General features: G+C 62.8%; 1 protein-coding gene across 1 annotated transcript; it reads left to right on the forward strand.

Moving 5' to 3' along the window:
- The first annotated feature begins 360 nt into the window (after window positions 1-360).
- Window positions 361-27012, forward strand: LOC135892581 (mucin-2-like). Its single transcript, XM_065420378.1, has 17 exons — window positions 361-543; window positions 1696-1746; window positions 3840-3917; window positions 4631-4661; window positions 6183-6290; window positions 15276-16144; window positions 16644-16717; window positions 17298-17431; window positions 17886-18514; window positions 19044-19117; window positions 19883-20016; window positions 20470-21122; window positions 21632-21705; window positions 22147-22289; window positions 22775-22899; window positions 23028-23174; window positions 26950-27012. The coding sequence occupies exons 1-17, from the start codon at window positions 361-363 to the stop codon at window positions 27010-27012; spliced, it is 3570 nt and encodes a 1189-aa protein (XP_065276450.1).
- The last annotated feature ends 312 nt before the right edge of the window (window positions 27013-27324 follow it).

Consider the following 27324-nt stretch of genomic DNA (forward strand, 5'->3'; position numbering starts at 1 on the left):
TACTGAGCCACCATTTGGGCTGTACCGGCTGGGCTACCCAAGGCCATTCATCCAATTCTCCTGGGCCTCCACACACCCAACAATTACTGAGATTAAAGGAGTTTGCTATTGTCTCCCCTAGCTGCAAAAACCTATTTTCCCAACTATAATAGTTATGGAAATACATAAACAGAAATATTAACAATAATTTCATTATCTTTTCCTAAACAGTCCCTTTAGTCCGTCCAGCTGCTGATACTCCCAGGTGGAATCTTCACCTGTGCCACCCCGGGCGTCCGGAGCCGGGGCGGGCAGAGGGCTGGTGTCCTCTTCCGCTGATTCAGTCTCCGGGTTAGGGTTCAGAAACCGCTTTACCCGCGTATGGTGCGTCCATTTGTCACTCCCAAGAATTTTAACTGCAGCTTGGCTGATGAGCGAGACGGTGTGCGGGCCGTCCCACCGTGGTGTGAGGGGGTCACGCTTCCACTTCTTGACGAGGACCTGATCACCAATCTGGAACGGGTGCACGGGCTGATCCAAGGGAAGGGCCTGAAAAGGCACCGCGTATCGATGCAGCTGTAACAAAACAGATTGCAGCCCAGAGACCTGTTTCCATAAGGAGTCCTTCCCCATTTCCCAATTCACATCCTCCCGGAACCCCGGGATAAGGATTCGGGGAGGGAAGCCGAAGACCAGTTCAAATGGTGAAAGCTTAAGACCCTTACGCGGGGCCCTTCGGATGCGGGTAAGGGCGAGCGGTAGCGCATCAAGCCACTTTAAACTAGACTCTGTGCATAGTTTAGTGAGGGTATCCTTGAGAGTTCTATTCATTCTTTCCACCTGACCCGAGCTCTGCGGCCTCCAGGGTGTATGCAACCTCCATTGTATACCGAGTGCCTGGGACACCTGTTGGACCACTCGTGAGGTAAAGTGGCTTCCCTGATCAGACTCAATCGTTTCGGAGAGGTGGAATCGGGGAAGTATTTCATGCAACAGGGCCTTAGTAACAGCCGGGGCCTGACAATGCCGGGTGGGGTAACACTCTACCCATCCCGTGAGCTGATCCACAAATATGAGTAAGTATTTATAGCCCCTGCAAGGGGGCATTTCTGCAAAGTCAACTTGCCACCTCTGGAAAGGGTATGTGGCCCATGGCCGGCCTCCCATTGGGGCGGGAGGGCCGCACCCCTTTTGGTTAGTTCGTTGGCAGACAGGGCAATTACTAACAATTCTCTGGGCTTCCATGTGCATTCCCAGTCCTTTAAGGGATCGGGTGGCCAAATCAACCATTGCCCCCGACCCCATATGTCCTTCTTTATGCATGTGTCGAAGAATTTCCTGAAGCACTGGTCGGGGGACAAAAATCTCCCCCCCCCCCCCCCCCGGTAATTTCCACCATCCAGAGGGAACCTGCCGGGCCCCCGCAGCCTGCGCGTGGCATACTTCCTCAGCTGTGTATTGGGGAGGGGGGCTTTTAGCTTCTGTATCTTGAACCAAGAGGAGCCATGAGGCCCCTTCCCGTGCGGCCTCCTTTGCGGCCTGATCAGCCAATTGATTATATCTACGCTGTTCGGCCTCTGGGGCCCTTCCATGGGCACGCACATGTATCACGGCAACCCGGAGGGGAAGCATCAGGGCCTCAAGAAGTGTTTTGATGAGGCTCCCATGTGCGATTCTTTGGCCTGACGCTGTGATAAATCCCCTTTCTCTCCACAGGGTCCCGTGAGCATGTACCACCATATAGGCATAGCGGCTATCAGTATACAGGTTAATAGTTTTCCCGGTCCCCAACCGGAGAGCCTCAATAAGAGCCACTAGCTCCGCCGCTTGGGCGGACAAATTAGGGCTAAGTTTAAACTTGTGTATTCCTTTGTCCTTAATTACTACTGCTGCTCCGGTAAACCGCTTGCCATCTATCACATAGCTGGACCCGTCAACGTACCCTTCAATTTCAGGGTTGGGCCAAGGCAAGTCTGAGAGATCAGGGCGGGGTTTGGTTTCCTGTTGCAAGACTTCAATACAGTCATGAGTGGGGCTAGTCTCATGGGAAACTCGAGGATCGGGCAGTAGGGTAGCTGGGTTGAGGGAGCTAACTGTCCTAAAGGTTAAGTTAGGGGCTAGCAAGAGCCCTACTTCATATCTGGTATGTCGGCTGGGATTTAGATGCTTTTCCCCTGCACCTGTCCCTAGTATTTGAGGCACCCCATGGGGGACCACAACCTCAGTGTCCTCCCCCCCCCAGGGTCAACTTTTCAGCCTCCTGTACAAGGAGAGTGGTTGCTGCAACGGCCCATAAACAGGCAGGCCACCCCTTGGCGACAGGGTCCAACACCTTTGAGTAGTATCCAATGGGTCTCCAGGTTGGTCCCGACCTTTGGCACAGAACTCCAGCAGCCACCCCTCCCCTCTCATGAACGTATAGGGTGAATGGCCTCCGAGGGTCTGGGAGGGCTAGAGCGGGAGGCTGAACCAAGGCTTCTTTTAGCTCTCGAAATGCTTTTTCCATCTCTCTGGTCCACGTCCAATGGAGCAGACCTTCTTTAGTTAAGGATTCATATAGTGGTTTGGCTCTTCCCCCGTAGTCAGGGATCCAGAGCCGACAAAAGCCAGTCAATCCCAGAAAAGCCCTTAATTCTCGGGGGCTCCGGGGTTGAGGGCTATTAAGTATAACCTGGATTCTTTCTTTACCCAGACTACGACTTCCCTGGCACAAATGATACCCAAGAAAAGTGACCTGCTGCCTAACCAGTTGTGCTTTTTCCTTTGAGACCTTATACCCCTGTGCCCCAAGGTAATTAAGGAGCTCTATAGTTTGCTCCTTACAGGCTGCCTCTGTTTCAGTACTTAAGAGCAAATCATCGCAATACTGGACTATGTTACATGAAGGGTGTTTAGCCAGGAATGGGGCGAGGTCCCTTCTTAACTGGCTGCCAAAAATCTCGGGTGCACAGGTAAGTCCTTGTGGGACAACAGTCCAAAGGTATTGAGCTTTGTAGTGGGTATCTGGGTCCTCCCACTCAAAGGCAAACAGTCTCTGAGACTCCAGATCAAGGGGGATGGAAAAGAAGGCATCTTTTAAGTCTATGACAGAGAACCAACTGTGATTTTTGGGAACTTGGCCCAGAATAGTATGGGGATTCGGGACAACTGGATAGGGGGCTTCTATTAACTTGTTAATCTGTCTTAGGTCCTGGACCAACCGATACTGCCCATTAGGTTTAGGCACCCCCATTATCGGAGTATTGTATGGGGACGTGCCTTCCCTGAGCCACCCGCACTGCAGAAACTTTTGAATCAGAGGTTTTAACCCGATTCGTGTGGTCAGCTTGAGAGGGTATTGTCGAATTCGGACCGGGCTGCCTCCTTCCTTAAGGGAAATATGCACTGGTGAAGCATTCCGGGCCCGAGCGACACCTCCCTCCTCTGCCCAAACCTCAAGGTTAATCCCTGACAGCTGGTCCCCTTCATTCCTCCCCTGGCATTCCGGGGAGAGATTTCTAGCGTTTGAGGGCCATTTGGTAGTTGGAGGTTTGCTGTTTAGGAAGTCTAACTTCCATAGTCCCATTGTCGAACGAGATTTCCGCCTGCAGTTTAGTAAGGATATCTCGTCCGAGCAGTGCGATGGGGCAAGAGGGGCTGCAAACAAACTGGTGAGAAATTTGACGGTCCCCTATTTTTACTAGGAGAGGCAGAGTTTTTTCCAAAGCTGTAGTTTGTCCCTCAATCCCTTGGACTATGGCATGTCCCCGAGCTCTACCTCGGGGAGCCTTATTGAGGGGGAGCAAACTAAGGGTGGCCCCAGTATCAATAAGGGCTTCAATTGGGCGGCCCTCCACTTTAATTTTTACCGTGGGATCCAGGCTGGCAGCTTGCGCCGCCAGGAGGGCCGCTGGATCCCCAAGCCCCCCTATGGGGAAGATCCCTCCCCTGAACGTCCCGTACTGTTGTAGAGGATGGGAAGGGACGGGGTTTTATCTTTACGTTCCTTTCCCATGGCCTGTCGCCGGGGGCATTCATTCTTCCAGTGCCCCTCTTCCCTACAGATAGCGCACTGATTTTGGCCCAGGTGGGGGCCCCGCCCCTTCCCCGGTGGCCCTGGCCGTCCCTTAACTTTGTCCCCCCTTTCTTCATATCCTTCTCTTAGGGCCATGGCTAAAACGCGTGCCCCTTTCTTTCGCTCCTCATCGTCCCTCCGATCATAAACCTTCATGGCAATTTCTAAAAGTTCCTCTATATTCTTGCCCGACGCCCCCTCCAACTTCTGCAACTTTTTCCTAATGTCCTCATAGGACTGTCCAATGAAAAGGGGGATTAGTACCCGTTTCCCGTTGGTGTCCTCAGGATCGAGGTCTGTGTACCTTTTACAGGTATTACAAAGCCGCTCATAAAAAGCAGCTGGGTTCTCATTCTTTTCCTGTCTTATATTATATAATTTGGCCCAATTCGGGGTTTTTCTAATGCAGCGTTTCATCCCCTGTACTATAGCCGTGGCGTATCAGCCGTGACGGGCCCGGCCTGCTGTATCATCATGTGACCAGTCAGGAGGGCTTTCAGGCAACCGCGCACCTACCGCGACCGAGTTTCCCTCTGTCTCAATTACCCACTCGCGGGCCCTTGAGAGGACTAAACGCCTTTCTTCCGCGGTTAATAGAGTGTTAAGAGCAACCCTCATGTCGCCCCAGGTAGGGTTGTGGGCCGTAATTAAGGTTTCAAATACTGCTGTTAGCGGGGCAGGATCTTCCGAGAACGGGGGATTTTGTTGTTTCCAATTATATAGATCACTAGTAGTAAAGGAAACGTATATCATAGTGAGCTCACCACCGGGGGCCACAGTCTCCCTTAGGGGCATTTGGTGTATCGGATCACCGTTACCCTTGTCTGAGGAGCTAGTAAGGGTTATTCGAGTGTCCCCAGGTTTATAGATAGGTGTCAAGTTCCACACCTTCCCCTTCTGAGCTGTCACGGGGCTCCATACCTCCTGGGCTGTCACGGGGCCGGTCTTGCTCCTAGTGTGGTCAGACACTGGAGAGCTCAGAGAGGTTGGAGGGGACTCCCGTTTGGAAGAGCCCTGGTGGCTTGGCTCACCCCTTTCAGTGGAGGCATTATCCTCCGAAGAGGGGGTGGGGCTTTCAATCGAGGGTACCAGAACCGGGAGGCCAGGATACAAAGGGGGGGGGGGCATAGGATCGGGGGCAGAAGGAATCACAGTCGGCGGACAGGACTTCTTAACAGGGGGACAGGGTCTCCTAACAGGGGCACGGGCCATTAAGGTCTTAATAGTTTGTGATCTACATTTCTGCAACCATGGGGGAGGATTGGCCATGAGGTCCTGCCAGATATCTATATAGGGATATTGGTCCCAATGCCCATCCCGGGTCACAATGCTATGTACAGCTTGTACAATTTCTGGTTTGAGTGTCCCTCCCTCGGGCCATTCCACCCCGAATGTCGTCCATTCAAGAGTACAGAATTTTACAAGATTGTCTTTACACAATACAATTCCATAATCAGCCTGGCGTCTAAACGCCTTCCAGTTATCCAGCATACATCCCAGGGGTGTCCCGAAGAAGGTGCTTTGTCCGGACCCCATTATGCTTTACCCAGAGTTTTCGAGACAGAGGTATCGAGAAGGAGAGGGGATAAGGATCTAGTTCTAACTCAGATATCCGCTGGGTCACGAGGTTCGGCTGACCCCCCTTGCAATCAAGATATCCTGGTCACCGGGTTTCCCCTCGCAGGAGTCTTGGGGCGGCTGGAGTCAGCTTAAGTCCCAGACCTGGTCAGCGGCACTCATCGATCTTTCACACAGAACCCTCAATTAGTTACAATTTCGGTTTCCAGCACACCATTAAGAGGAGGAACAAGATTACCCCTCCTAGAAACAAGAGTAATCCCTGAGGTTTCTCCAGGTCCCAATAATTGTTAAAAACGGCCCATAAACTTGTGGAGTTAGTTACGTTACTCATTGGCCATTATTTGCTTACTCTTTAACCAGAAACACAACAAGACATTTACAAAGCTATAACAATGTTAATATACCTTCCCGTATACGGGCTGCCTAGGGGATTTCCACCATCCAACCCACACCTCGGGGGCGTTATTCCTCAAACCCAGGAGGTAAACGCACTTACCGCCCGAAGTGTCCGCGTCCGGCAGTCAGACTTCCCCTTCTTCTGAAGCCGTCTTGCTTCCGTGTCCTTCAGAGTTCTCTTCAGAGAGGACGCAGCCGCCCCGGCCGATTGTGACGATCCAAGGCCCGAGCAAACCAACAGCTCGAGGTGGCCACTCCTCGGAATCGCCCTCGGCCGTCGGTCAGTGCCCTCTACAGGGAGAGAAGTCCCATCTGGGGTGCCATTGTTAGCCAAATGGGCTCGTTTCCCCCTGGAGCTGCCCAATTACCCCAAGGAGGCACGGGAGTCTAGAAGACGGCTTCAAGTTCTTTATTGATCAGTCAGCTGAGCGGGTGCTCTCCTCGACTAATGCCAGAGAGAGAGACACACCTTACAAGCGCAAAGCAGGCCTTTTTATACCCAGTAACAAACAACTTAGCGTGCATACATTCTGCTAACCTATGGAATCTTTAAATTCCTTTCTAGGGGTAAATAGGATACATCTGTTGGACTTCCCTGATTGATTATTCTTCTGGGGGTCTTCAGGATACATATGTCTGACTTCCTTGATTGATTGTCTTGCTATACATATATCCGGGAAGCGGCTACGTGCATGTGGGGAGCAGCTGGGATAATAGGCGAGTAGTTGACCTTTGCTCTAACAGCAGTGTTGGGGGCTGGGCCCCCAGAGGGCACTGGGGAGCTGCCAGTGAGCAGTGTTGGGGGCTGGGCCAGTGGGCAGGGCTGGAGGTTTACAACTGATGGCAGGCAAATGAAATTCACACACACAAAACACCATTTTTAAGTGATGTCTGTGCCCTGGTTCCTGCCTTGCTCCCTGCGGGACGTCTCCTCAGCAACACTGGACACCATGTGCATCACCCCTGCCCTCTGCTCCCTACACTGGCCTCCCAAAGAACAGAGCCAAGTGTCACGGAGTGTGGGGGAGACCAGGCCCCACACCCCCCACTTCCCGCGATTCACCGTGACTCTCAGCCAGCCAGTAACACAGCAGGTTTATTAGACGACAGGAACACAGTCCCAAGCAGGGCTTGTAGGTACAACCAGGACCCCTCAGCCAGGTCCCTCTGGGGGGCAAGGAGCTTAGACCCCAGACTTGGGGTTCCCTGCCTCTTCCCAGCCAGCCCAAAACTGAAACCAAAAACCCCTCCAGCCGGCTCTCTCCCTCCTTCTCTCCCCCTCTCCCTTTGTCCAGTTTCCCAGGCAAAGGTGTCGACTCGCCCCACCCCCTTCCTGGCTCAGGTTACAGGCTCAGGTACTGTCCCTCACCTAAAGTCACCCCCTGCTCTCCCATCCTCCATGCAGACAGTCCCAGTAAAACTAACTGACATTCCCAGGTCAGTCCGCCCCGCTCCGTGCTGTGTCACACCAAGTTCAAGGTCTCCGTGTCCAGGTGCCTCCTGGCCTGGTCCCAGGGTATCTGTAAGATTAGGGTGAGACTTTCAGGGGGTGGGGGTAGAGTCTCACACATCTGCCTAATGCAGGGTATTTACACCTTCCTGTGCAGCATCTGGTGTTGCCCCGTCAAAGAGAGACACTGGCGGACCTCAGGTCTGACCCAATCTGACTGTTCCTAAACACAATCCCTCTGCCCTGGGGGGAGGCGGAGAGAGAAAACGAATCACACAGGACACACGTTAGTCAGTTGCAGTGTTGTAGCAATGCTGGTCCCAGCAGACGAGGTGGGTGAGGTAATAGCTTTCACTGGACCAATGTCTGGGTGGTGGAAAGTACCAGCCTTCCAGCTACGGAGCATAGGAAGAGCTCTGTGTAGTTCAGACATTGGTCCAATACCAGGTATTACCCCACCCACCCAGTCTCTCTCCGATGTTAGTCATGGCGCTTGGTGCAGTGATGGTTTTTGTTGCCCTTCTCTGCACCTTTTCCAATGCTAACACGTCTTTCTGAGATGGGGCGACCAGTCCTGCCGACAGTGTTCAGGTGGGGGGGGGGGGGGTGTACCAGGATTTACATAGTGCCATTATGGTATTTACTGTCTATCCCCTTCCCTAGCAAGGCCTAACACCGTGCTCTCTGCTTAGCCGGCCGCTGCACACTGAGCACGTTTCCAGAGAACCAGGCACAATGAAGCGGCTGGTGCTGAGCGAGGGGCCGGGCCCCGAACTGGCCAGTCCTGGGGTCACTCGCTCAGGCTCAGACTCACCTGCACTTCAGTGACCCCAGCGGCCAGGTGAGCTGCTGCAAACACAAACATGCCCAGTAGGTGGCAGCGTCGCTCGAACAATGAGCTGCTGTCATGGCAGAACAGGTGCCACTGGGATGTGGGAAGGGCGGGGGCAGGAGGGGAGGAGCTCACCGGATACCCCCCCACACACAAACGTTACCACTTTACAGGGTTACACTGTTGGGGGGGGGGGAACAAGGCCAAGGCGGGGGATGTAGAGGGCATGGGGCAGATAGACATGGGCAGGGTGGGGGTGCAGAGGGCAGGGGGCAGATAGACATGGGCAGGGTGGGGGTACAGAGGGCAGGGGGCAGATAGACATGGGCAGGGCGGGGGATGCAGAGGGCACGGGGCAGATAGACATGGCCAGGGTGGGGGTGCAGGGGGCAGATAGACATGGCCAGGGAGGAGGTGTAGAGGACACGGGGTGGATAAACATAGGCAGGGTGGGGGGTGTAGAGGGCACGAGGCAGATAGACATGGCTAGGGTGGGGGGCATGTAGTGGGCATGGGGCAGATAGACACGACCAGGGTGGGGATGTAGAGGGCATGGAGCAGACAGACATGGCCAGGGCGGGGGGTGCAGAGGGCAGGGGAGAGATAGGGAGAGGCACCAGCCTCGGCCCTCCCCTTGCACCGTGTGTCCATCCCCCGCCCGTCTGACCCCCCTCGCCCCTTTATCAGGAATGAGGCAGTGAGAAGGGGGGCTGGTTACAAAGGAGCTCACCCCCTCCTGCTGCATCATGGGGAACTGCTGCCCCATTGGAGAGGTCTGGTCCTTCCCCTCCCCCCTCAATCCCCCCCCCCCCCCCCCCCGGCCAGCATATCTCAATCACCCACTGCAGGGGAACGGATCATTTTCACCCCACGGCTGGGGACCTGGACGTCCGTAATTGCTCCAACCCAGCCAGGTGCTCAGTGATCTGGGCAGGTTCCTCGGGGCCTTGTAGCTCAGGGGCAAGGGCAGCACCGAAAGGAAGTTGCTTTTCCCCGATCCGCTGGCCACACCCTTGGCTTGTGCCCAGGCTCACCACCCCGGTGCCTGCTGGCGGCTCCCGAGGGGCAGTGCTCGCATTCAGGAGCGTCCTTGGGTCATCTGAATCTGCATCATCTCTTCTCTTGTTTGCTTTTACTACTGCGCCCTCCTGCCAGCCCAGTCAGCTGGCGTGAGAGTTTCCTTTTTCTCCGGGGGCTTTGGGCAGTTTGCTGTGTAAGTTCCGCACCTGTTAGACTATCTGTGTTTGCAGACCAAGGACATGGGAGGCTTCCAGTGCTGCTATTTCAAGCGCCGGGGTGGCTCCAGGCACCAGTGCACCAAGCGCGTGCCTGGGGTGGCAAGCTGCAGCGGGCGGCTTGCCGGTTGCTGTGAGGGCGGCAGTCAGGGAGCCTTCGGCGGCGTGCCTGCGGGAGGTCCACCGGTCCCGCGGCTTCAGCGGTAATTTGGTGGCGGGTACGCCGAAGCCGCGGGACCGTCGGACCTCCCGCAGGCATGCTGCCAAATCCGCGTGTCACGGAGTGTGGGGGAGTCAGGACCCTGCACCCCTCTTCCTGGGATTCACCGTGACTCTCAGCCAGCCAGTAAAACAGAAGGTTTATTAGATGACAGGAACACAGTCCCAAGCAGAGTGTGTAGGTACAACCAGAACTCCTCAATCAAGTCCTTCTGGGGGGTTTAGGGAGCTTAGACCCCAGCTTGGGGTTCCCTGCGTTGCACCATCCAGCCCAAACTGAAACCAAACCAAAACTCCTCCAGCAGCTTTCTCCCCCCTCCCCTCTGCTCCTCCTCTCCTTTGTTCAGTCTCTGGGGCAGAAGGTGTCACTTCTCCCAACCCCCCTCCTGTCTCAGGTTACAGCTCAGGTAGCTTCCTTCAAGGGAAGTCCCCCATCCCCCATCCCCAATGCAACCCCCCTGCAACTTTCCCAGGTCAAATCTGCCCCACTCCCTGATCCGCTCCCTCAGGGCCGGCTCTGGCTTTTTTGCCACCCCAGGCAAAAAAGCCTCCTGCCGCCCCCCGGCGAGGAGCGCTGCGGGGAGGGCGCCGAGCCCGGCTGGGGCCCCGCTCTCCCCGACCGGCCGGAGCGCCGGGGGGAGGGCGGTGAGCCCGGCCGGGGCCCCGCTCTCCCCGACTGGCCGGAGCGCCGAGGGGGGGGGGAGGGGCGGTGAGCCCGGCCGGAGCGCCAGGAGGAGGGCGGAGAGCCCGGCCGCGGCCCCGCTCTCCCCGGCCGGCCGGAGTGCCGGGGGAGGGCGGCGAGCCCAGTCGCGGCCCTGCTCTCGGGCCTGAGCGCCGCCCCCCTCCAGGTGCCGCCCAAGCACATGCTTGGTAGGCTGGTGCCTGGAGCCGGCCCTGCGCTCCCTGTTCCCTCACACCGCGTTACCAGCCGGACCTCCCGCAGGCGCGCCACCGAAAGCTGCCTGACTGCCGTGCTTGGGGCGGCAAAATACATAGAGCCGCCCCTGTCAAGCGCACTGGGTGTCATCTGCAGCAGGGGCTCATTCTGCACCCGCCTAGGAAACGAGATTTCAGTGTGAACCCTGGGCACTCGCTAACCTTGTATGTCAGGGGGTCGCGCTGTGCTCAGCGCCTGCCTTTGTACATCTAGCGTGAGACCCAGGCAGACCCTGCTTCTGCCTCGTCTCCGTCAGAGCTCTGGCCGCCCGAGGTGCAGGCGGGCCTGGATTTTGCAGCTCTTTGCTGTTGGTGCAGGGGTGACATGCTTCCGGCACTGCTGTGTTTCTCGCGTGAGCCGCTCTTGCCCCGTGGGCTCAGCATGGTGTGGTGGTGGCCTCCACATTTCTCGCAGACACGTGGTCTCTGCTCTCCCCCTCCCCCGTATCCCATTTTCATGCTGGGGCATCAGCACTGATTTCCCTGGCAGCAGTTCTGTTGCCCTGGGTTGCCACATCCCTTTGGGAAGCGCTGGCCCTGCAAATATCTGCTGGTCATTGGTCTCAGCTCAGCCCACCTGGTAGCTGTTCAAACCCAGCTGCCCTGGCGTCATTCCGCAGCGTAGCGCTTGCTGGGCTCCCCCGGCCCCGCATGTCTTTGCCCAGAGCCGCTCCTGTCTCCGGAACAGGCCCAGCCTTGCCCTGCTCCTGCTGGACTCTCCCCACATTGTGAGTGCAGCACTCGGCCCCTGCCCACCCCAGTCCAGCACAGAGACCTCGTACCACAGCGCTGGGCTCGTCAGGTGCCTGCTGGGGGGCCTGGCCAGACCCCATGCTCCTGGGGTGTCCCTGGGCCTGCCCCCTCCTGATTCCCGTAGCTGATTCCCAGGTCGCCTCGCCTCTTGGCTCCCACGCCCAGTGCAGCCAGGTGGGTGCCATGGGGTGGCAGTGGGACATGGGCGGACAGGATGCGCCTGCCACACTCCCAGCTCCGGCGGCTGGCCCCAGGCCCGGGGCGCCTGTATGGAGACAGCCCCCTCCCCCATCATCTCCCCCAGCCCCGCCCTGGCATGGCGTCAGCAGCCCTGGCCTGCTCATGACATGCCTGGGTGAAGCTGCTTTTTCCTTTTTCCTTGTTTCTGTTGGGCAATTCTTGCTCTCGCTCCCTCCCTCTTAGCAAACATGAGCTCCATGTCGCCGACTCCCCTGATGACACCCGAGGGGCTGGGAGTCTGTGTGGCCGTGGCTGGCGCCATGGTCTGGCAAGGGTGCTGGGCAGAGGACCATGTTCCCCAGTTCCTGGTGCTGCAGACCGGGCCCCCGTCCCCCCTGCCCAGGCGCTGGGAACTCCGGCGACACACAAGGTCCAGCCCCCCATGGACTCAGTGCCGGAGGGGCAGGGAATCGGGGGCTCAGCACAGAACTCTCTGCTGCCGCTGGGCTCCCCTTCCCCAGGGTGCCCTCGGCGTGGGCCTGGGTCACTGAGTCAGCTGCCAGGGGCATGAGGGCAGCTCATGGGCAGAAGTAGGGAGCAGGCAGAGGCCCTAGTGCCAGCAGAGGGAGAGACACGGTCACTCCAGCCCCAGAACCATGGCAGGTGGGAGCCCGAGGGGGGGCTCGTGCCCAGCAGAGCGAGGGCTGCTGGCAGCCGGCAGGGTGGGCTCCCACCACCATGGCCTGGGCATGCCCTGGGGATTACACCGTGTGCGTTCCACAGGGGTGAATCTGGGGCAGGTGAGGGGAGCCCAGGGCCAGACAATAGCTGGCGCCTGGAATGATTAACCCCACGCCGGGCGTGAGCTGGGGAAGGGACCAGGCGGCCGGCTGAGCAGCACCAAGGCCCCCAAGGCATCTGGGTGGCTGAGCCAAGGGGCTGCAGGGACCCTCCCATCCTCCCCGCCCCCCATCTCTGGCCCTGATTCCCCTCTGGAGCTGTGGTGCAAGGCCAGGGCTGAGCCCAGGTGGGACGGGGGAATCAGACCCCCCCCATTCCTCCAGCCTCGGGCTTCTGCCCCATTCTCCACCCAGTGGGGCCTCTCCCCAGCCCCAGTTCGGGGCCCCCCCTGGCCCTCGCCGAGCCCCTGTGCTGGGGACAATCCAGGGGTTTGTTCTGACCTTTCCACGCCCATCTCCAATCTAGGGAGGGCGGGTGAGGCAGGGCTGGGGGCGAGGTTTTTGGGGGCAGGGTCCCAGGGCTGGGGGGTGCCCTGGGGCGGGCAGGGCCCTAGGACCAGCACAGACCTAGGCGACACTGAGCGAGCTCCTGGGAGTGTCCCCAGCCCGCTGAGTGAGGCCCCACCTGCTTGCAGGTGCTGCTATAAAGCTCCAGCCGCAGAGCCGCTGCCAGTTCCTGATTCCTGGATTGTGGAGAGCCCTGCGGGCTAACGGGAGGCGCAGCCCCATTGAGCGAGGCAGAGAGAGACAGAGCCCGGTGCTGGGACACCCGGGGCCGAGCCCCCCACCCCACCACCTGCCATGAAGCCCCGAAGTCTGGGCACAGCTGCCCTGCGGCTGGGTCTAGTGCTGCTGCTGCTGGCCACAGGTGAATGGCACTTGGAGCCGGATCGGCCCCACCCCGGGGCTCTGGGCTGCGCAGGGGGTTGGGGGAGTCGTGGAGTGGGGACGGCGGAGGACCCGGGGCAGGTTTCTGTCCGTTCCCTGGAAGGATCTGAGGGGTGGGGCCGTGGCTCAGCAGGTCGGGCAGCCCCAGGGGCCATCTCTGTTCCGCTGCCTTTAGCCGCTGATCTGCTGCTCGGGGGTGGGGGGTGGGGGTGGGGACAAAGGGCGAGTGGGGCCTGATTGTCCCAGGCGCCGCAGTGACCCAGAAAACAATGGGCAGCGCCTGGCGTTCCCGGGGTCCCCTCTTCCCAGCCCCTCAAGGGCCCAGTGTTCCCGGGGTCCCCTCTTCCCAGCCCCTCCAGGGCCCAGTGTTCCCGGGGTCCCCTCTGCCCAGCCCCCCCAGGGCCCAGTGTTCTTGGGGTCCCCTCTCCCCTGGGGTGGGTGCTTTGGGGAGCCCCTTCTCCTCCCCCAGGGCCCCTTTCTGACGATGCCCAGGAGCAGCGGGTTGGGACCCAGGAGGGCGTTGGCCGACAGCCATTGGTGCCTCTCCCCAGGGGCTGACCCTGGTGTGTCTGGCCTGGGTCGGTCTGGCTGAGCCCAGCGCTAACGGCCCGGGGCCAGTCAGGGAAGCCCAGCAGGGAACGTCCTGTCCAGGACCCTGGGGGCAGCATGTGGATCCCTGACTGCGAGTGCAGGGAGCCCACGCCCCATGTGACCTGCCAGGAGACCGGGACACGGTGCCCCAAGAGAAGGGGGATGTTAGCCCCAGGCTGGTGCTGGCTGCAGGACAGGCCCTGGCTGCGGGCTCAGGCCGAGGACTGCGGGGCCCATGGGCATCCTGTGGACGGGGCAGCGCTGCCCACTGGCCGGCCAGGCTCTCTGAATCGGGGTGGGTTGCTGGGTTAGCGGCAAGAATTGCTCCGCAGGACGCCCCAGCCGGGCGCTGCGAGGCCCAGGAGGGATGAGGTCAGAGCCTCAGCGCTCCAGGGCTGGAGTCCCGGCCGCTCTCACTGCCTGGGGGTGTCGGCAGGCGGAGGAGAGGCCAGGAGGGGCAGGGAGGGCCCTGCCCATGGGGTCAGCGCCGTTCCTTCAGGCACCTTCCAAAGCAAGGAGGGAGGCAGAGGCCGCGGGAGCCCCTGGTGGGCAGGACGCTCTGGCCAGGCTGGCGCTGCCAGGCCCCTGCTCTGGACCCCCAGCTACCGACGCCAACAAAAGGTGCTTGGGGAAGGAGCCAAGTAAAACTCCTCACCAATGGGCCAGAACGCAGAGCCCAGCCCAGCCCAGCCCAGCCAGCCCCACGGCTCGCTCCACACGGGGCACACGAGGGTGGGGGCGTGGGGAGTGCTCTGGGGAACCCAGCGGGGGGAGGCAGATCCCCGGGGACCCTGCAGGGCTTGTCTCTGCTGGGGACGTGAGGCAGCTCCAGACGGGACCAGGGGCTCCTGACACCCAGCTCCACGCACCGAGTCCGACCCCAGACGCGGGGCTCGGGGAAGGTGCCTGATCCGCAGTGTGGCTGAGCTGTGCTGGAGCCCACGGGGCACTCGGCTGGGCCCACGTAAGACCCCACATCGGGGTGTTTCAGCCCCGCCAGCGCAGCCCTCTCTGAGTTTGAGCGTGGGGGGGCTTGGTGCGTCAGGCTGGATGGGCGGCTCTGGTCGCTCCCATCCAACCAGGGATCATCAGCACGGCCCCGGGACCTGCCCCCCCAGGGGCCAGCCCGGACTCCTGCAGGACCCCCAGAGGACAGTGACGTTCCCCTGCCTTGGAGTGGCTTTGTCCCCTTAGGGTCACTGGCTGCCCCCCTTGTCCCTGGGGACCATCCGAGCCTTGGCTGAGCCCTGGGAGCTTTCAGCCTCGCTAGGACCTTGTGGCAGTGAGTTCCCCAGGCTAGTCACGTGCTGTGTAAAATAATTGCCCCTGACTCATGGGCGCCTGACGCCTCAGTTGCCCCGTCCAGGGGTTTCTACTGCTCGCCTGCGCCCCATATTTTGTTCTGTTTTCTCCTGAACTGAATGGACCAATTCTCTCCTAGGCGCAGCACTGGGCCCCAACGCGACCACCCCGCCCCCCGGCAACACGACCACCCCGCCCCCCGGCAACGCGACCACCTCGCCCCCCGGCAACATGACCACGCCGCCCCCCGGCAACGCGACCACCCCGGCCCCCGGCAACACGACAACCTCACCCCCCGGCAATGCAACCACCCCACCCGTCGGCAACACGACCACCCCGCCACCAACAAACATGACCACCCTGCACCCTGGCAACACGACCACCCCGCTCCCCGGCAACAACACCACCCCGCCCCCAACCAACACGTCCACCCCCCCCACAACCAACACGACCACCCCGCCCCCCGGCAACACGACCACCCCGCCCCCCGGTAACACGACCACCTCGCCCCCCGGCAACATGACCACGCCGCCCCCCGGCAACGCGACCACCCCGGCCCCCGGCAACACGACCACCTCACCCCCCGGCAACGCAACCACCCCACCCGTCGGCAACACGACCACCCCGCCACCAACGAACATGACCACCCTGCCCCCTGGCAACACAACCACCCCGCTCCCCGGCAACAACACCACCCCGCCCCCAACCAACACGTCCACCCCACCCCCAACCAACACGACCACCCCGTCCCCCGGCAACATGACCACCCCACCCTCCAGCAACACAAGCACCCCGTCCCCCACCAACACGACCACAGCGCCCCCCACCAACACGACCACAGCGCCCCCCGGCAACACAACCACCCTGCCCCCCAGCACCGCCATTACAACCCCGGCCCCGATCCGTTTCTCTCTCTCGTTCCGCATTGTGAACTGGAACTTCAACGACTCCCTTCTCGACCCCAGCACCAATTACTACAAGGATTTATATTCCATAATCCAGAGCCTGGTGAGCACAGGAGCCCCTCCCTCCCCTCCCGGCCCCCTGCCCCTGCCCGCCAGCTGGGGGCGGCTGCCAGCCCCAGGCTGTGGGGCTCCGCGGGGAGCTCCATCGAGCTGCCGTGTGATGAGCCTTCGGGCCTCTGCTGGCTGCTGCAGTTCAGGCTCCACAGGCAGAGACCCCACAGAGCGGGGAGGGGAGACGCCCCCACCCCACCCCCAGGCCCAGCCCTGGGCACCAGGCCCCTCAGCCCCAAAGTCTCCTGTCCTGGAGCAGTGAAGGGAGAGTCCCTCAATACTGTCTGGGGAGCCCCCCTGCCTCCCCCCCCGGGACCCTGCCCTCGGCTCTGGGCCCCTCTGCCCCTCTCCAGCCACCTCTGGGGAGACACCCCGTGCCCCGGCACCACAGGGAAGAGCACAGAGAGGAGCAAGGAAGGTTGGAGCTCCCTGCCCCCCTGAGCCGGCTGGGGTGCTGGCAGTGACCCTGTTCCCCTCTCTGTCTGTGACAGTACAACAAGACCTACAGCTGCCCAACGTGTCCGAATGGGCAGAACTACCTGGGATTCACTGATCTGCGTTTCAGGTACTGTGTGTGCCATGGGGCTGCCCCAGCTGTGGGCAGGGGAGGGGGCAGCCTGCTGCCTCCTGGGCTGGGGGGGGGGGGAGAGGTGAGGAGAGAGAAGCTAAATCTGTGTGACCCTGGGGGTGCCATGTCTGACAGCCCAGGGCTTTGGCTGCCTGAGGCTGTGCTGGGCAGGTGTGTGCTGCCCTGGGGCGAGCTGGGGCAGGGGCAGGGGAAGGTAGGGGCATGAGGGGGGTGGTTCAAGGGGGTTGTGGGTGGAGCAGCTGGTGCAGGGCCCAGTGGGTAGTGTGGGGGAATTTGTTCAGGGTCAGGTGGCAGGAGCTGGCGGGGGGGGGGGGCAGATAGATGGAGTGGGGAGGCCAGTGCAGGGGCAGGTGGGAATGGGGGAGCAGGGGCAGGGGCAGGTGGGAATGGGGGAGGTTGGTGCCGGGGCAGGTGGGAATGGGGGAGGTTGGTGCTGGGACAGGTGGGAATGGGGGAGGTTGGTGCCGGGGCAGGTGGGAATGGGGGAGCCAAGGCAAGGGTGCGGGAAGGGCGGGGCCAGACCCAGTTAACTGCCCCTCTCCGGCACTCTCTGCAGCCCGGGCTCGGTGGTGACTGAGTCCGTCCTGCGGTACCGAGTGAGCAACACCAGCATCAACGCCACCGACCTTGAGCAGCAGCTGAGGAACAGTCAGAACAGCACAGACGGGCTCGAGCTGGACAGTATCCGCGGTGAGCAGGCTCCAGCCGGGCCCCACAGTGTCTCCGCAGCCTCGTGTCCGGGGGTCCCTGTGCTGGGGGCTCAGCCCATGGCTGAGGGGGGCTGGTGTCCATGGCCCTTGTGCAGAGCTCTGTGGAGACGGGGTTGCCCTCGGGAGCTCCTCCAGCTCCCAGCAGAGGCCCCTGGCTGGGCTGCTTTGGGGCGTGTGGAGGGTGCCTGCCCTGCCGGCCCAGCCCAGCCTGTATCTGTCCCGGGGGGTGAGTGCTGAGCACTGGGAGCTTTCGGCCTCGCTAGGACCTTGTGGCAGTGAGTTCCCCAGGCTAGTCACGTGCTGTGTAAAATAATTGCCCCTGACTCATGGGCGCCTGACGCCTCAGTTGCCCCGTCCAGGGGTTTCTACTGCTCGCCTGCGCCCCATATTTTGTTCTGTTTTCTCCTGAACGGAATGGACCAATTCTCTCCTAGGCGCAGCACTGGGCCCCAACGCGACCACCCCGCCCCCCGGCAACGCGACCACCCTGCCCCCCGGCAACACGACCACCCCGCCCCCCGGAAACGCGACCATCCTGCCCCCCGGCAATGCGACCACCCTGCCCCCCGGCAACGCGACCACCCCGCCCCCCGGCAACACGACCACCCTGCCCCCCGGCAACACGACCACCCCGCCCCCCGGCAACGAAACCACCCCACCTGCCGGCAACACGACCACCCCGCCACCAACGAACACGACCACCCCGCCGCCCGGCAACGCGACCACCTCGCCCCCTGGCAACATGACCACGCCGCCCCCCGGCAACGCGACCACCCCGTCCCCCGGCAACACGACCACCCCACCTCCCGGCAACAACACCACCCCGCCCCCAACCAACACGTCCACCCCGCCCCCAACCAACACGACCACAGCGCCCCCCACCAACACGACCACAGCGCCCCCCACCAACACGACCACCCTGCCCCCCAGCACCGCCATTACAACCGCGGCCCCGATCCGTTTCTCTCTCTCGTTCCGCATTGTGAACTGGAACTTCAGCGACTCCCTTCTCGACCCCAGCACCAATTACTACAAGGATTTATATTCCAAAATCCAGAGCCTGGTGAGCACAGCAGCCCCTCCCTCCCCTCCCGGCCCCCTGCCCCTGCCCGCCAGCTGGGGGCGGCTGCCAGCCCCAGGCTGGGGGGCTCCGCGGGGAGCTCCATCGAGCTGCCGTGTGATGAGCCTTCGGGCCTCTTCTGGCTGCTGCAGTTCGGGCTCCACAGGCAGAGACCCCACAGAGCGGGGAGGGGAGACGCCCCCACCCCACCCCCAGGCCCAGCCCTGGGCACCAGGCCCCTCAGCCCCAAAGTCTCCTGTCCTGGAGCAGTGAAGGGAGAGACCCTCAATACTGTCTGGGGAGCCCCCCTGCCTCCCCCCCCGGGACCCTGCCCTCGGCTCTGGGCCCCTCTGCCCCTCTCCAGCCACCTCTGGGGAGACACCCCGTGCTCCGGCACCACAGGGAAGAGCACAGAGAGGAGCAAGGAAGGTTGGCAGGGGCTGGGGCAGATCTGCCAAGCTGGGTGCTCCCTGCCCCCCTGAGCCGGCTGGGGTGCTGGCAGTGACCCTGTTCCCCTCTCTGTCTTTGACAGTACGACAAGACCTACAGCTGCCCAACGTGTCCGAATGGGCAGAACTACCTGGGATTCACTGATCTGCGTTTCAGGTACTGTGTGTGCCATGGGGCTGCCCCAGTTGTGGGCAGGGGAGGGGGCAGCCTGCTGCCTCCTGGGCTGGGGAGGGGGGGGGAAGAGAGGTGAGGAGAGAGAAGCTAAATCTGTGTGACCCTGGGGGTGCCATGTCTGACAGCCCAGGGCTTTGGCTGCCTGAGGCTGTGCTGGGCAGGTGTGTGCTGCCCTGGGGCGCGGGGGGAGCTGGGGCAGGGGCAGGGGAAGGTAGGGGCATGAGGGGGATGGTTCAAGGGGGTTGTGGGTGGAGCAGCTGGTGCAGGGCCCAGTGGGTAGTGTGGGGGAATTGGTTCAGGGTCAGGTGGCAGGAGCGGGCGGGGGGGCAGATGGATGGTGTGGGGAGGCCAGTGCAGGGGCAGGTGGGAATGGGGGAGCTGGGGCAGGGGCAGGTGGGAATGGGGGAGGTTGGTGCCGGGACAGGTGGGAATGGGGGAGCAGGGGCAGGGGCAGGTGGGAATGGGGGAGGTTGGTGCCGGGGCAGGTGGGAATGGGGGAGGTTGGTGCTGGGACAGGTGGGAATGGGGGAGCTGGGGCAGGGGCAGGTGGGAATGGGGGAGGTTGGTGCCGGGGCAGGTGGGAATGGGAGAGCTGGGGCAGGTGGGAATGGGGGAGGTTGGTGCCGGGGTAGGTGGGAAGGGGTGAGGTTGGTGCCGGGGCAGGTGGGAATCGGGGAGCCAAGGCAGGGGCGCGGGAAGGGCCGGGGCCAGACCCAGTTAACTCCCCCTCTCCGGCACTCTCTGCAGCCCGGGCTCGGTGGTGACTGAGTCCGTCCTGCTGTACCAAGAGAGCGACACCAGCATCAACGCCACCGACCTTGAGCAGCAGCTGAGGAACAGTCAGAACAGCACAGACGGGCTCGAGCTGGACAGTATCCGCGGTGAGCAGGCTCCAGCCGGGCCCCACAGTGTCTCCGCAGCCTCGTGTCCGGGGGTCCCTGTGCTGGGGGCCCAGCCCATGGCTGAGGGGGGCTGGTGTCCATGGCCCTTGTGCAGAGCTCTGTGGAGACCGGGCTGCCCTCGGGGGATCCTGCAGCTCCCAGCAGAGGCCCCTGGCTGGGTTGGTTTGGGGCGTGTGGAGGGTGCCTGCCCTGCCGGCCAAGCCCAGCCTGTATCTGTCCCGGGGGGTGAGTGATGAGCACTGGGAGCTTTCGGCCTCGCTAGGACCTTGTGGCAGTGAGTTCCCCAGGGTAGTCACGTGCTGTGTAAAATAATTGCCCCGACTCGTGGACACCTGATGCCCCAGTTGCCCCGTCCAGGGGTTTCTACTGCTCGCCTGCGCCCCATATTTTGTTCTGTTTTCTCCTGAACGGAATGGACCAATTCTCTCCTAGGCGCAGCACTGGGCCCCAACGCGACCACCCCGCCCCCCGGCAACGCGACCACCCCGCCCCCCGGCAACACGACCACCCTGGCCCCCGGCAACACGACCACCCCGCCCCCCGGCAACGCAACCACCCCACCTGCCGGCAACACGACCACCCCGCCCCCCGGCAATGCAACCACCCCACCTGCCGGCAACACGACCACCCCGCCACCAACGAACATGACCACCCTGCCCCCCGGCAACCCGACCACCCCGCCCCCCGGCAACACAACCACGCCGCCCCCCGGCAACACGACCACCCCGCCCCCCAGCAATGCAACCATCCCACCTGCTGGCAACACGACCACCCCACCACTAATGAACATGACCACCCTGACCCCCGGCAACGTGACCACCCCGCCCCCCGGCAACACGACCACCTCGCCCCCCGGCAACAACACCACCCCGCGCCCAACTAACATGTCCACCCCGTCCCCCGGCAACACGACCACCCCGGCCCACACGAACACGACCACCGCACCCCTCAGCACCTCCATTCCGACCCCGGCCCCGATCCATTTCTTTCTCTCGTTCCGCATTGTGAACTGGAACTTCAACGACTCCCTGCTCAACCCCAGCACCAGTTACTACAAGGATTTATATTCCAAAATCCAGAGCCTGGTGAGCACAGCAGCCCCTCCCTCCCCTCCCGGCCCCCTGCCCCTGCCCGCCAGCTGGGGGCGGCTGCCAGCCCCAGGCTGGGGGGCTCCGCGGGGAGCTCCATCGAGCTGCCGTGTGATGAGCCTTCAGGCCTCTGCTGGCTGCTGCAGTTCGGGCTCCACAGGCAGAGACCCCACGGAGCGGGGAGGGGAGACGCCCCCACCCCCAGGCCCAGCCCTGGGCACCAGGCCCCTCAGCCCCACAGTCTCCTGTCCTGGAGCAGTGAAGGAGTCCCTCAATCCTGTCTGGGGAGCCCCCCTGCCCCCCCCGCCCCGGGACCCTGCCCTCGGCTCTGGGCTTCTCTGCCCCTCTCCAGCTACCTCTGGGGAGACACCCTGTGCCCCAGCACCCCAGAGAAGAGCAAGGAAGGTTGGCAGGGGCTGGGGCAGATCTGCCAAGCTGGGTGCTCCCTGCCCCCCTGAGCCGGCTGGGGTGCTGGCAGTGACCCTGTTCCCCTCTCTCTGTGACAGTACCTCAATATCTACGGCTGCCCAGAGTGTCCGAATGGGCAGAACTACCTGGGATTCACTGATCTGCGTTTCAGGTACAGTGTGTGCCATGGGGCTGCTCCAGCTGTAGGCAGGGGAGGGGGCAGCCTGCTGCCTCCTGGGCTGGGGAGGGGGGGGGAAGAGAGGTGAGGAGAGAGAAGCTAAATCTGTGTGACCCTGGGGGTGCCATGTCCGACAGCCCAGAGCTTTGGCTGCCTGAGGCCATGCTGGGCAGGTGTGTGCTGCCCTGGAGGGGGCTGGGGCTGGTAGGGGCAAAAGGGGGGGTGGTTCAAGGGGGTTGTGGGTGGGGCAGCTGGTGCAGGGCCCAGTGGGTAGTATGGGGAAATTGGTGCAGGGCCAGGTGGCAGGAGCTGGGAGGGGAGATGGATGGTGTGGGGAGGCCAGTGCAGGGGCAAGTGGGAATTGGGGAGTCAGGGTATGTAGGTATGTGGTGCGGGAAGAGCCAGTTAACTCCTCCTCTCCGGCACGCTCTGCAGCCCAGGCTCGGTGGTGACTGAGTCCGTCCTGCAGTACCGAGTGAGCGACACCAGCATCAGCGCCACCGGCATTGTGCAGCAGCTGACACAAAGGCTGGACAGTCAGAACAGCTTTGATGGGCTCGAGCTGGACAGTATCCGCGGTGAGCAGGCTCCGGCCGGGCCCCACAGTGTCTCCGCAGCCACGTGTCCGGGGGCCCCTGTGCTGGGGGCCCAGCCCATGGCTGAGGGGGGCTGGTGTCCATGGCCCTTGTGCAGAGCTCTGTGGAGACGGGGCTGCCTCCAGCTCCCAGCAGAGGCCCCTGGCTGGGCTGCTTTGGGGCGTGTGGAGGGTGCCTGCCCTGCCGGCCCAGCCCAGCCTGTATCTGTCCCGGGGAGGGAGGGCTTCTGGACCCCCTGGCAGCGCGCCCATTGAGAGCCATCCTCGCTGACCCTGGGCTGGGGCTGGGCCCCCGGCCATCACACTCAGCCTCTTCCCAGCACCCCAGGGCCAGCCCCCTTCCGACAGCCCCTGACTGTCCCTGGCCCTTCTGCCTGGCCAGCTGCGTCCCCTGGCCTCGGCCCCTCTCCTAGGATCCCTCCCCTCCGGGTCCTCCCCAGCCCCTGACTGCTCCTACTTGTGTTTCAGCCAACTCTGGCAGCTCTCCCCTGGCCACCTCGGCTCCAGCACCCCTGGTGCCTGGCTGGGGCATTGCCCTGCTGGTCCTGGTCTGCATCCTGCTGTTGCTGAGCATACTCATCTTCATCCTGCTGGTGAGTGCCCCCCACTGCCCATCCCTCCGGCCTCAGGCCACCCTCCAGCCTCTCTCCTTCTCCTTGCCTGACCCCACCATCCCCTCTGCGCCCCGCCCCCACTCACCAGCCTCCTCTCGCCCGTTCAGATCGTCTGCTCGTACTGCAGGAGGAGCCGGGGGAAGCTGGATCTGTTCAGCTCACAGGCCTCGTACCAGCCCATGAACGAGTACCCCACCTACCACACCCACGGGCGCTTCAGCGGCCCCGGCAAGAAGCAGAATCCCTACAGTGATGTAAGCAGCGGGGCCTGGTCCTGCCCTGGGTACCCCCTCGCCCAGCGTGTGCCCCAATGTCTGTCCCCGTACACTGCCTGGGTACACCCCTGGACCCCGGTGCCCGGTACATGGCAGCCCTGCCAGGCACACGCTGGGGGTGCCAGTGGCAGGCACTGAGGGTGGATGCCCCCCCATTGCTCACTGGGGGGGGGGGGCTGGGGGGAGGAGGGGATTGGTCAGCTCATCTCAGAAAATTTCACCAGAGAGAAGAACACAAACCCAGGGTGGAGGGGTTAGTGTGTCATGGTGACATGGTGCTTCCCATGGTCCTAACTGTGTCCCACCCAATGCACCCCCCGGGAGAGAGCTGTGGGGGGTCAAGGGCACAGGGGGTCCCAGAGCCAGAAATGTGAGCACGGGGCCCTGCTGCACTATTCAGCTCATCGGGGGGGATGTGCTGGGGGGGGATGCAATGTGGGGGGAGCTCCTAGGGTAGATGAGGGAGGGATTATGGGGTGTGATCCTGTGGGATTATAGGGCCTGGTCTTGGTTTGGTTATGGGGTGTGGTTCCTGGGGGCGATGCAATGGGGGGTGGGCCTGGGGGATTATAGAGCGGGTTTCTGGGGGGTAGTCCGGGGGTGGGGGGCGTGCATGTCCCTGTGGGGGCAGGGGACTGGCCTGGCCAGAGCCAGGGGAAATGTTCTTCTCCCCAGTCAGGTGGCTGCAGCCCAGGCCCCGTGTGGTGGCCTCTGACCTTGACCCTGGCCCCCCTCGCTGAGTTAATCACTAACAGGGCAGCTCCCGGCTGACATCAAACCAGCAGCTAAACAAACAGCTAATGGGGCAGGCCAGTGGCTCTGCCCGCCCTGCCCCCACGGCTGTGCCCGGGTCTCTGGGGGCCGCTAGGCCTGTACCTGCCATGGCCTGTTCTGCCCTCGGCAGCACCAGCATCCCGTGTCCCTTCCTGCCCTGGGACCGGCCCCCAGCCCTGCGGGCTTCTCTGTCCCCGGCAGGTTCTGTGGCCAGACGGGACGTTTGCTGAACGTTCGGCCCTAGCTCAGCAGGAATTCACTCCGGGCCGGTCTCTGGCCTGGGCGAGACCGGAGGTCAGACTAGACGGTCACCATGGGCCTGCTGGCCTGGGACACTCGGACCTGGAATCTGTGATGCCTGCTGCTGTCCGTGCTCCAGAGGGCTGGAGTGGGGCTGGGATCAGAGGGTGGTACTGTGGGTGGGGGGCTGGAGTGGGGGGGGTTGGAAGGTGAGGTTGTGTGTGGGGTGGGATCGCAGGATGAGGGTGTGGGGCAGGGATGGGGGTGGGGTTGCAGGACAGAGGGTGGCTTCGGGATGGCATTAGGAGTGGGGGCAGGGTGAGGGTGGGGCGATGGAGTGGGGGTAGGGTTGCAGGGTGGGGTAGCAGGATTGGGGTGGGGTCGCAGAGCGAGGTTGTGGGGCAGGGATGGGGGTGGGGTCTCAGAGCGAGGTTGTGGGGCAGGGATGGGGGTGGGGTGGCAGGACGAGGTTGTGGGGCAGGGGAGGGGGTGGGGTCACAGAGTGAGGTTGTGGGGCAGGGGAGGGGGTGGGGTCGCAGGACGAGGTTGTGGGGCAGGGGTGGGGGTGGGGTCGCAGAGCGAGGTTGTGGGGCAGGTGAGGGGGTGGGGTCGCAGGACGAGGTTGTGGGGCAGGGATGGGGTGGGGTCGCAGAGCGAGGTTGTGGGGAGGGATGGGGTGGGGGTGGGGTCGCAGAACGAGGTTGTGGGGCAGGGATGGGGGTGGGGTCGCAGAGCGAGGTTGTGGGGCAGGGAGGGAGGGGGGTGGAGGTGGGGCTGATGCCTGGCTCGGGGAGAAGTCGCTCTACAAATGGCGCCATGGCAGTGCCGGTTGTGCCCCTTGCCCGGGGCGGCCTGGCTGGGCTCTGCCCCGGCACCGTGCCCATGGATCCCAGGTGGCCCTGCTCCTGCCCCGGGACGGTTAGTGTAACTCTCACGCCGGGCTGGGGGCTCCCGGCGGGGGGCAGCCTGCCGTGATGGAGCCTGGCTGGAGCCGGCCCCTGCGCTCCCAGGGACGCTGGGCTCCCTCAGCCGAGCCTGTCCCTGCTGGCCGGTTGGAGGCAGCCGAGGCCTGGGCTGTGCCCTGTGCAGAGCCCGGGGTGGCAGGTGCCCTTGGGGAGGGCGGCTGGGCTGGAGCAGGCGGAGTCTGTACGTGGGGCTCTGGTTTTCCCTCCCCCGCCCCGTGGGGCCCCGGCCGCCCTCGGTGGGTGGCTGGTGCCTCCTCGGCTCCATGTCTCTCCCTGTGACTGAACGGCCTCCCTGCCCCCTCGGCCCGGCTCCGGCCCGGCACTGCCTGAGGGACTGGGGGGCCGGGGGAGCCTGTCAGGGCAGTGGGTCACTCTGCTGTTAAATGGCCTCAGCCAGGCCAGCCCCACAGCCCCAGGGTACCAGGCCAGCCCCACAGCCCCAGGGTACCAGGCCGATTGGGCAGCTGTGAACATGGAGAGGGCTGGTCTGCTGGCCTGTGGGGCCAGCTCAGAGGTGCCACATGTGGGGAAGATGGGGGATGAAGGGGGCTCTGCTGCTAACTCCCTGCATCAAGCACAAATTGTTTCCCAAGTAAACCTTGGGTGGGGGGGCGGGGGAGGGGGCTGAGGGATCAGGAAACTCCTCAGCGATAACAGGGCGGAGTCACCAGTGGGCTCAGGGATGAGGGGCCTAGGCAGGTGCAGGGGTAGAGGATTTGGGGGGATATTATCCGCATGAGGGGCCTAGTGATGCCAGCACCACGAGCCCTGCAGTGGGTGGGTGCGTCCGCCGTGGGCCCCGCCAGCCGAGCAGCCTGTGCTGGGCCGGGCGCTGGCGTGACCTGGCGCTAGGACTAGTGGGCAGCTGGGGGCTCGTCAGTCACTGTGCTCTGCATTTGGCATGGCAGAGAAGCGCTGCTGCCCAGCCGTGGCCGTCGGGGGGCGGGCCCTGGTGAGGTTCCTGTGGGGCTGGGCCCTGAAACCGCCCCAGTGAGTGTTTGTGTTACTCGGGTCCCTGTTCCTAGCTGGGCTGGATCCAGCTCCTCTGCTCTGTGCAACCAGTGGCTCAGGCTGTTCAAACACCCGGGCTGAGTAAATATTTACCTCTGCAGGCTGGCTAATGGCGTGAGACAAAAGAGCCAAGTCATGGGAAGCCTGGGCGGACAGGTAGGGGGGGGAGCGTAGCCAGCTCAGGCAACCCTGGAGGGGCTGGTGTTGCTGGAGGGTGGGGACACTCCTGCCCGGGTGTGCCGCCTCAGCCTGGACCCCTCGCCTGCGGAGCAGGGCAGGCCTGTGCACGTCCGGGGGGGGGAAGCGTGGGGGGCAGTGAGGGGCAGAGCTGGGCGCGTGACGAGTGCCGTATTTACAGTAGACACTGGGCTGTTTGTGGTGCTGTTGGCAGGAGGCCAGCGCTTGCTCCAGCGGCGCCAGGTGCTCTGAACATTAACCCCCTGAAGCAGCCACAGCCCTGCAGGGCTCTGGGGTGGGGTCACCTTCTCCCGGCCCCATCATGTGCCCCCCGTGCTGCCGTGGGGCGGCGGAGCTGGAGCGGTCTCTGAGGTCTCTCCCTGCTGGCAGGGACGGGGTGGCCGGTATCGAACGTGACTGGGGTCTGTTCGCCAGGGCTAGGCCCAGTGAGCCCCTCCCAAGGCCCAGAGCCCCGGTTTCCATGCCGACAGGGGTACTGGTGGTTGCCTGGCTGGGGGTCCTGGTTACCAGGTAACGGTGGATTGGCCCAACCTGGCTCTAACCCCATCCCCTCTGCTTCCTCCCAGATCACCACCGGCAACGGCACCAACGCCTTCTACACCAACCCTGCCACGTCAGACAATCTCTAGGGGCACCACCCCAGGGACCGGCGGGAGCAGAGCTCCCACCATCGCCATGTGCTTCCTGCAGCTGGACTCCAGGGTGCCGGGCAGGGCCGACAAGGCAGCCCCGGGCAGGGGTTTGCTGCACCGGGGGGGGGGGGGGGTATCAGCCCTGGGGACTGCCCCCCCCTGCAACTCCTGGTCCTGCGGGAGGGGGAGCTGCTCCAGCTCCGATTGGGCCATGTGAGGCAAGCACTGATGGGGCAAATTCCTCCCCCCGCTCCACAAGGAAGGGCAAAGGGGCTGCTCCATATATCCCCCCACCAACCAGCCTGGGCA

Source organism: Emys orbicularis, chromosome 20, assembly GCF_028017835.1.
Source record: "Emys orbicularis isolate rEmyOrb1 chromosome 20, rEmyOrb1.hap1, whole genome shotgun sequence".
NCBI lineage: Eukaryota > Metazoa > Chordata > Testudines > Emydidae > Emys > Emys orbicularis.

Bases quoted from the DNA above. Each gene is read 5' to 3' on its own strand.
- LOC135892581 (XM_065420378.1), top strand. From the start codon at position 361: ATGGTGCGTCCATTTGTCACTCCCAAGAATTTTAACTGCAGCTTGGCT. The intron at 1,747-3,839 runs GTTAATAGTTTT...CGTGGGATCCAG, and splicing joins TAGCGGCTATCAGTATACAG to GCTGGCAGCTTGCGCCGCCA. The intron at 16,718-17,297 runs GTACTGTGTGTG...CACTCTCTGCAG, and splicing joins TTCACTGATCTGCGTTTCAG to CCCGGGCTCGGTGGTGACTG.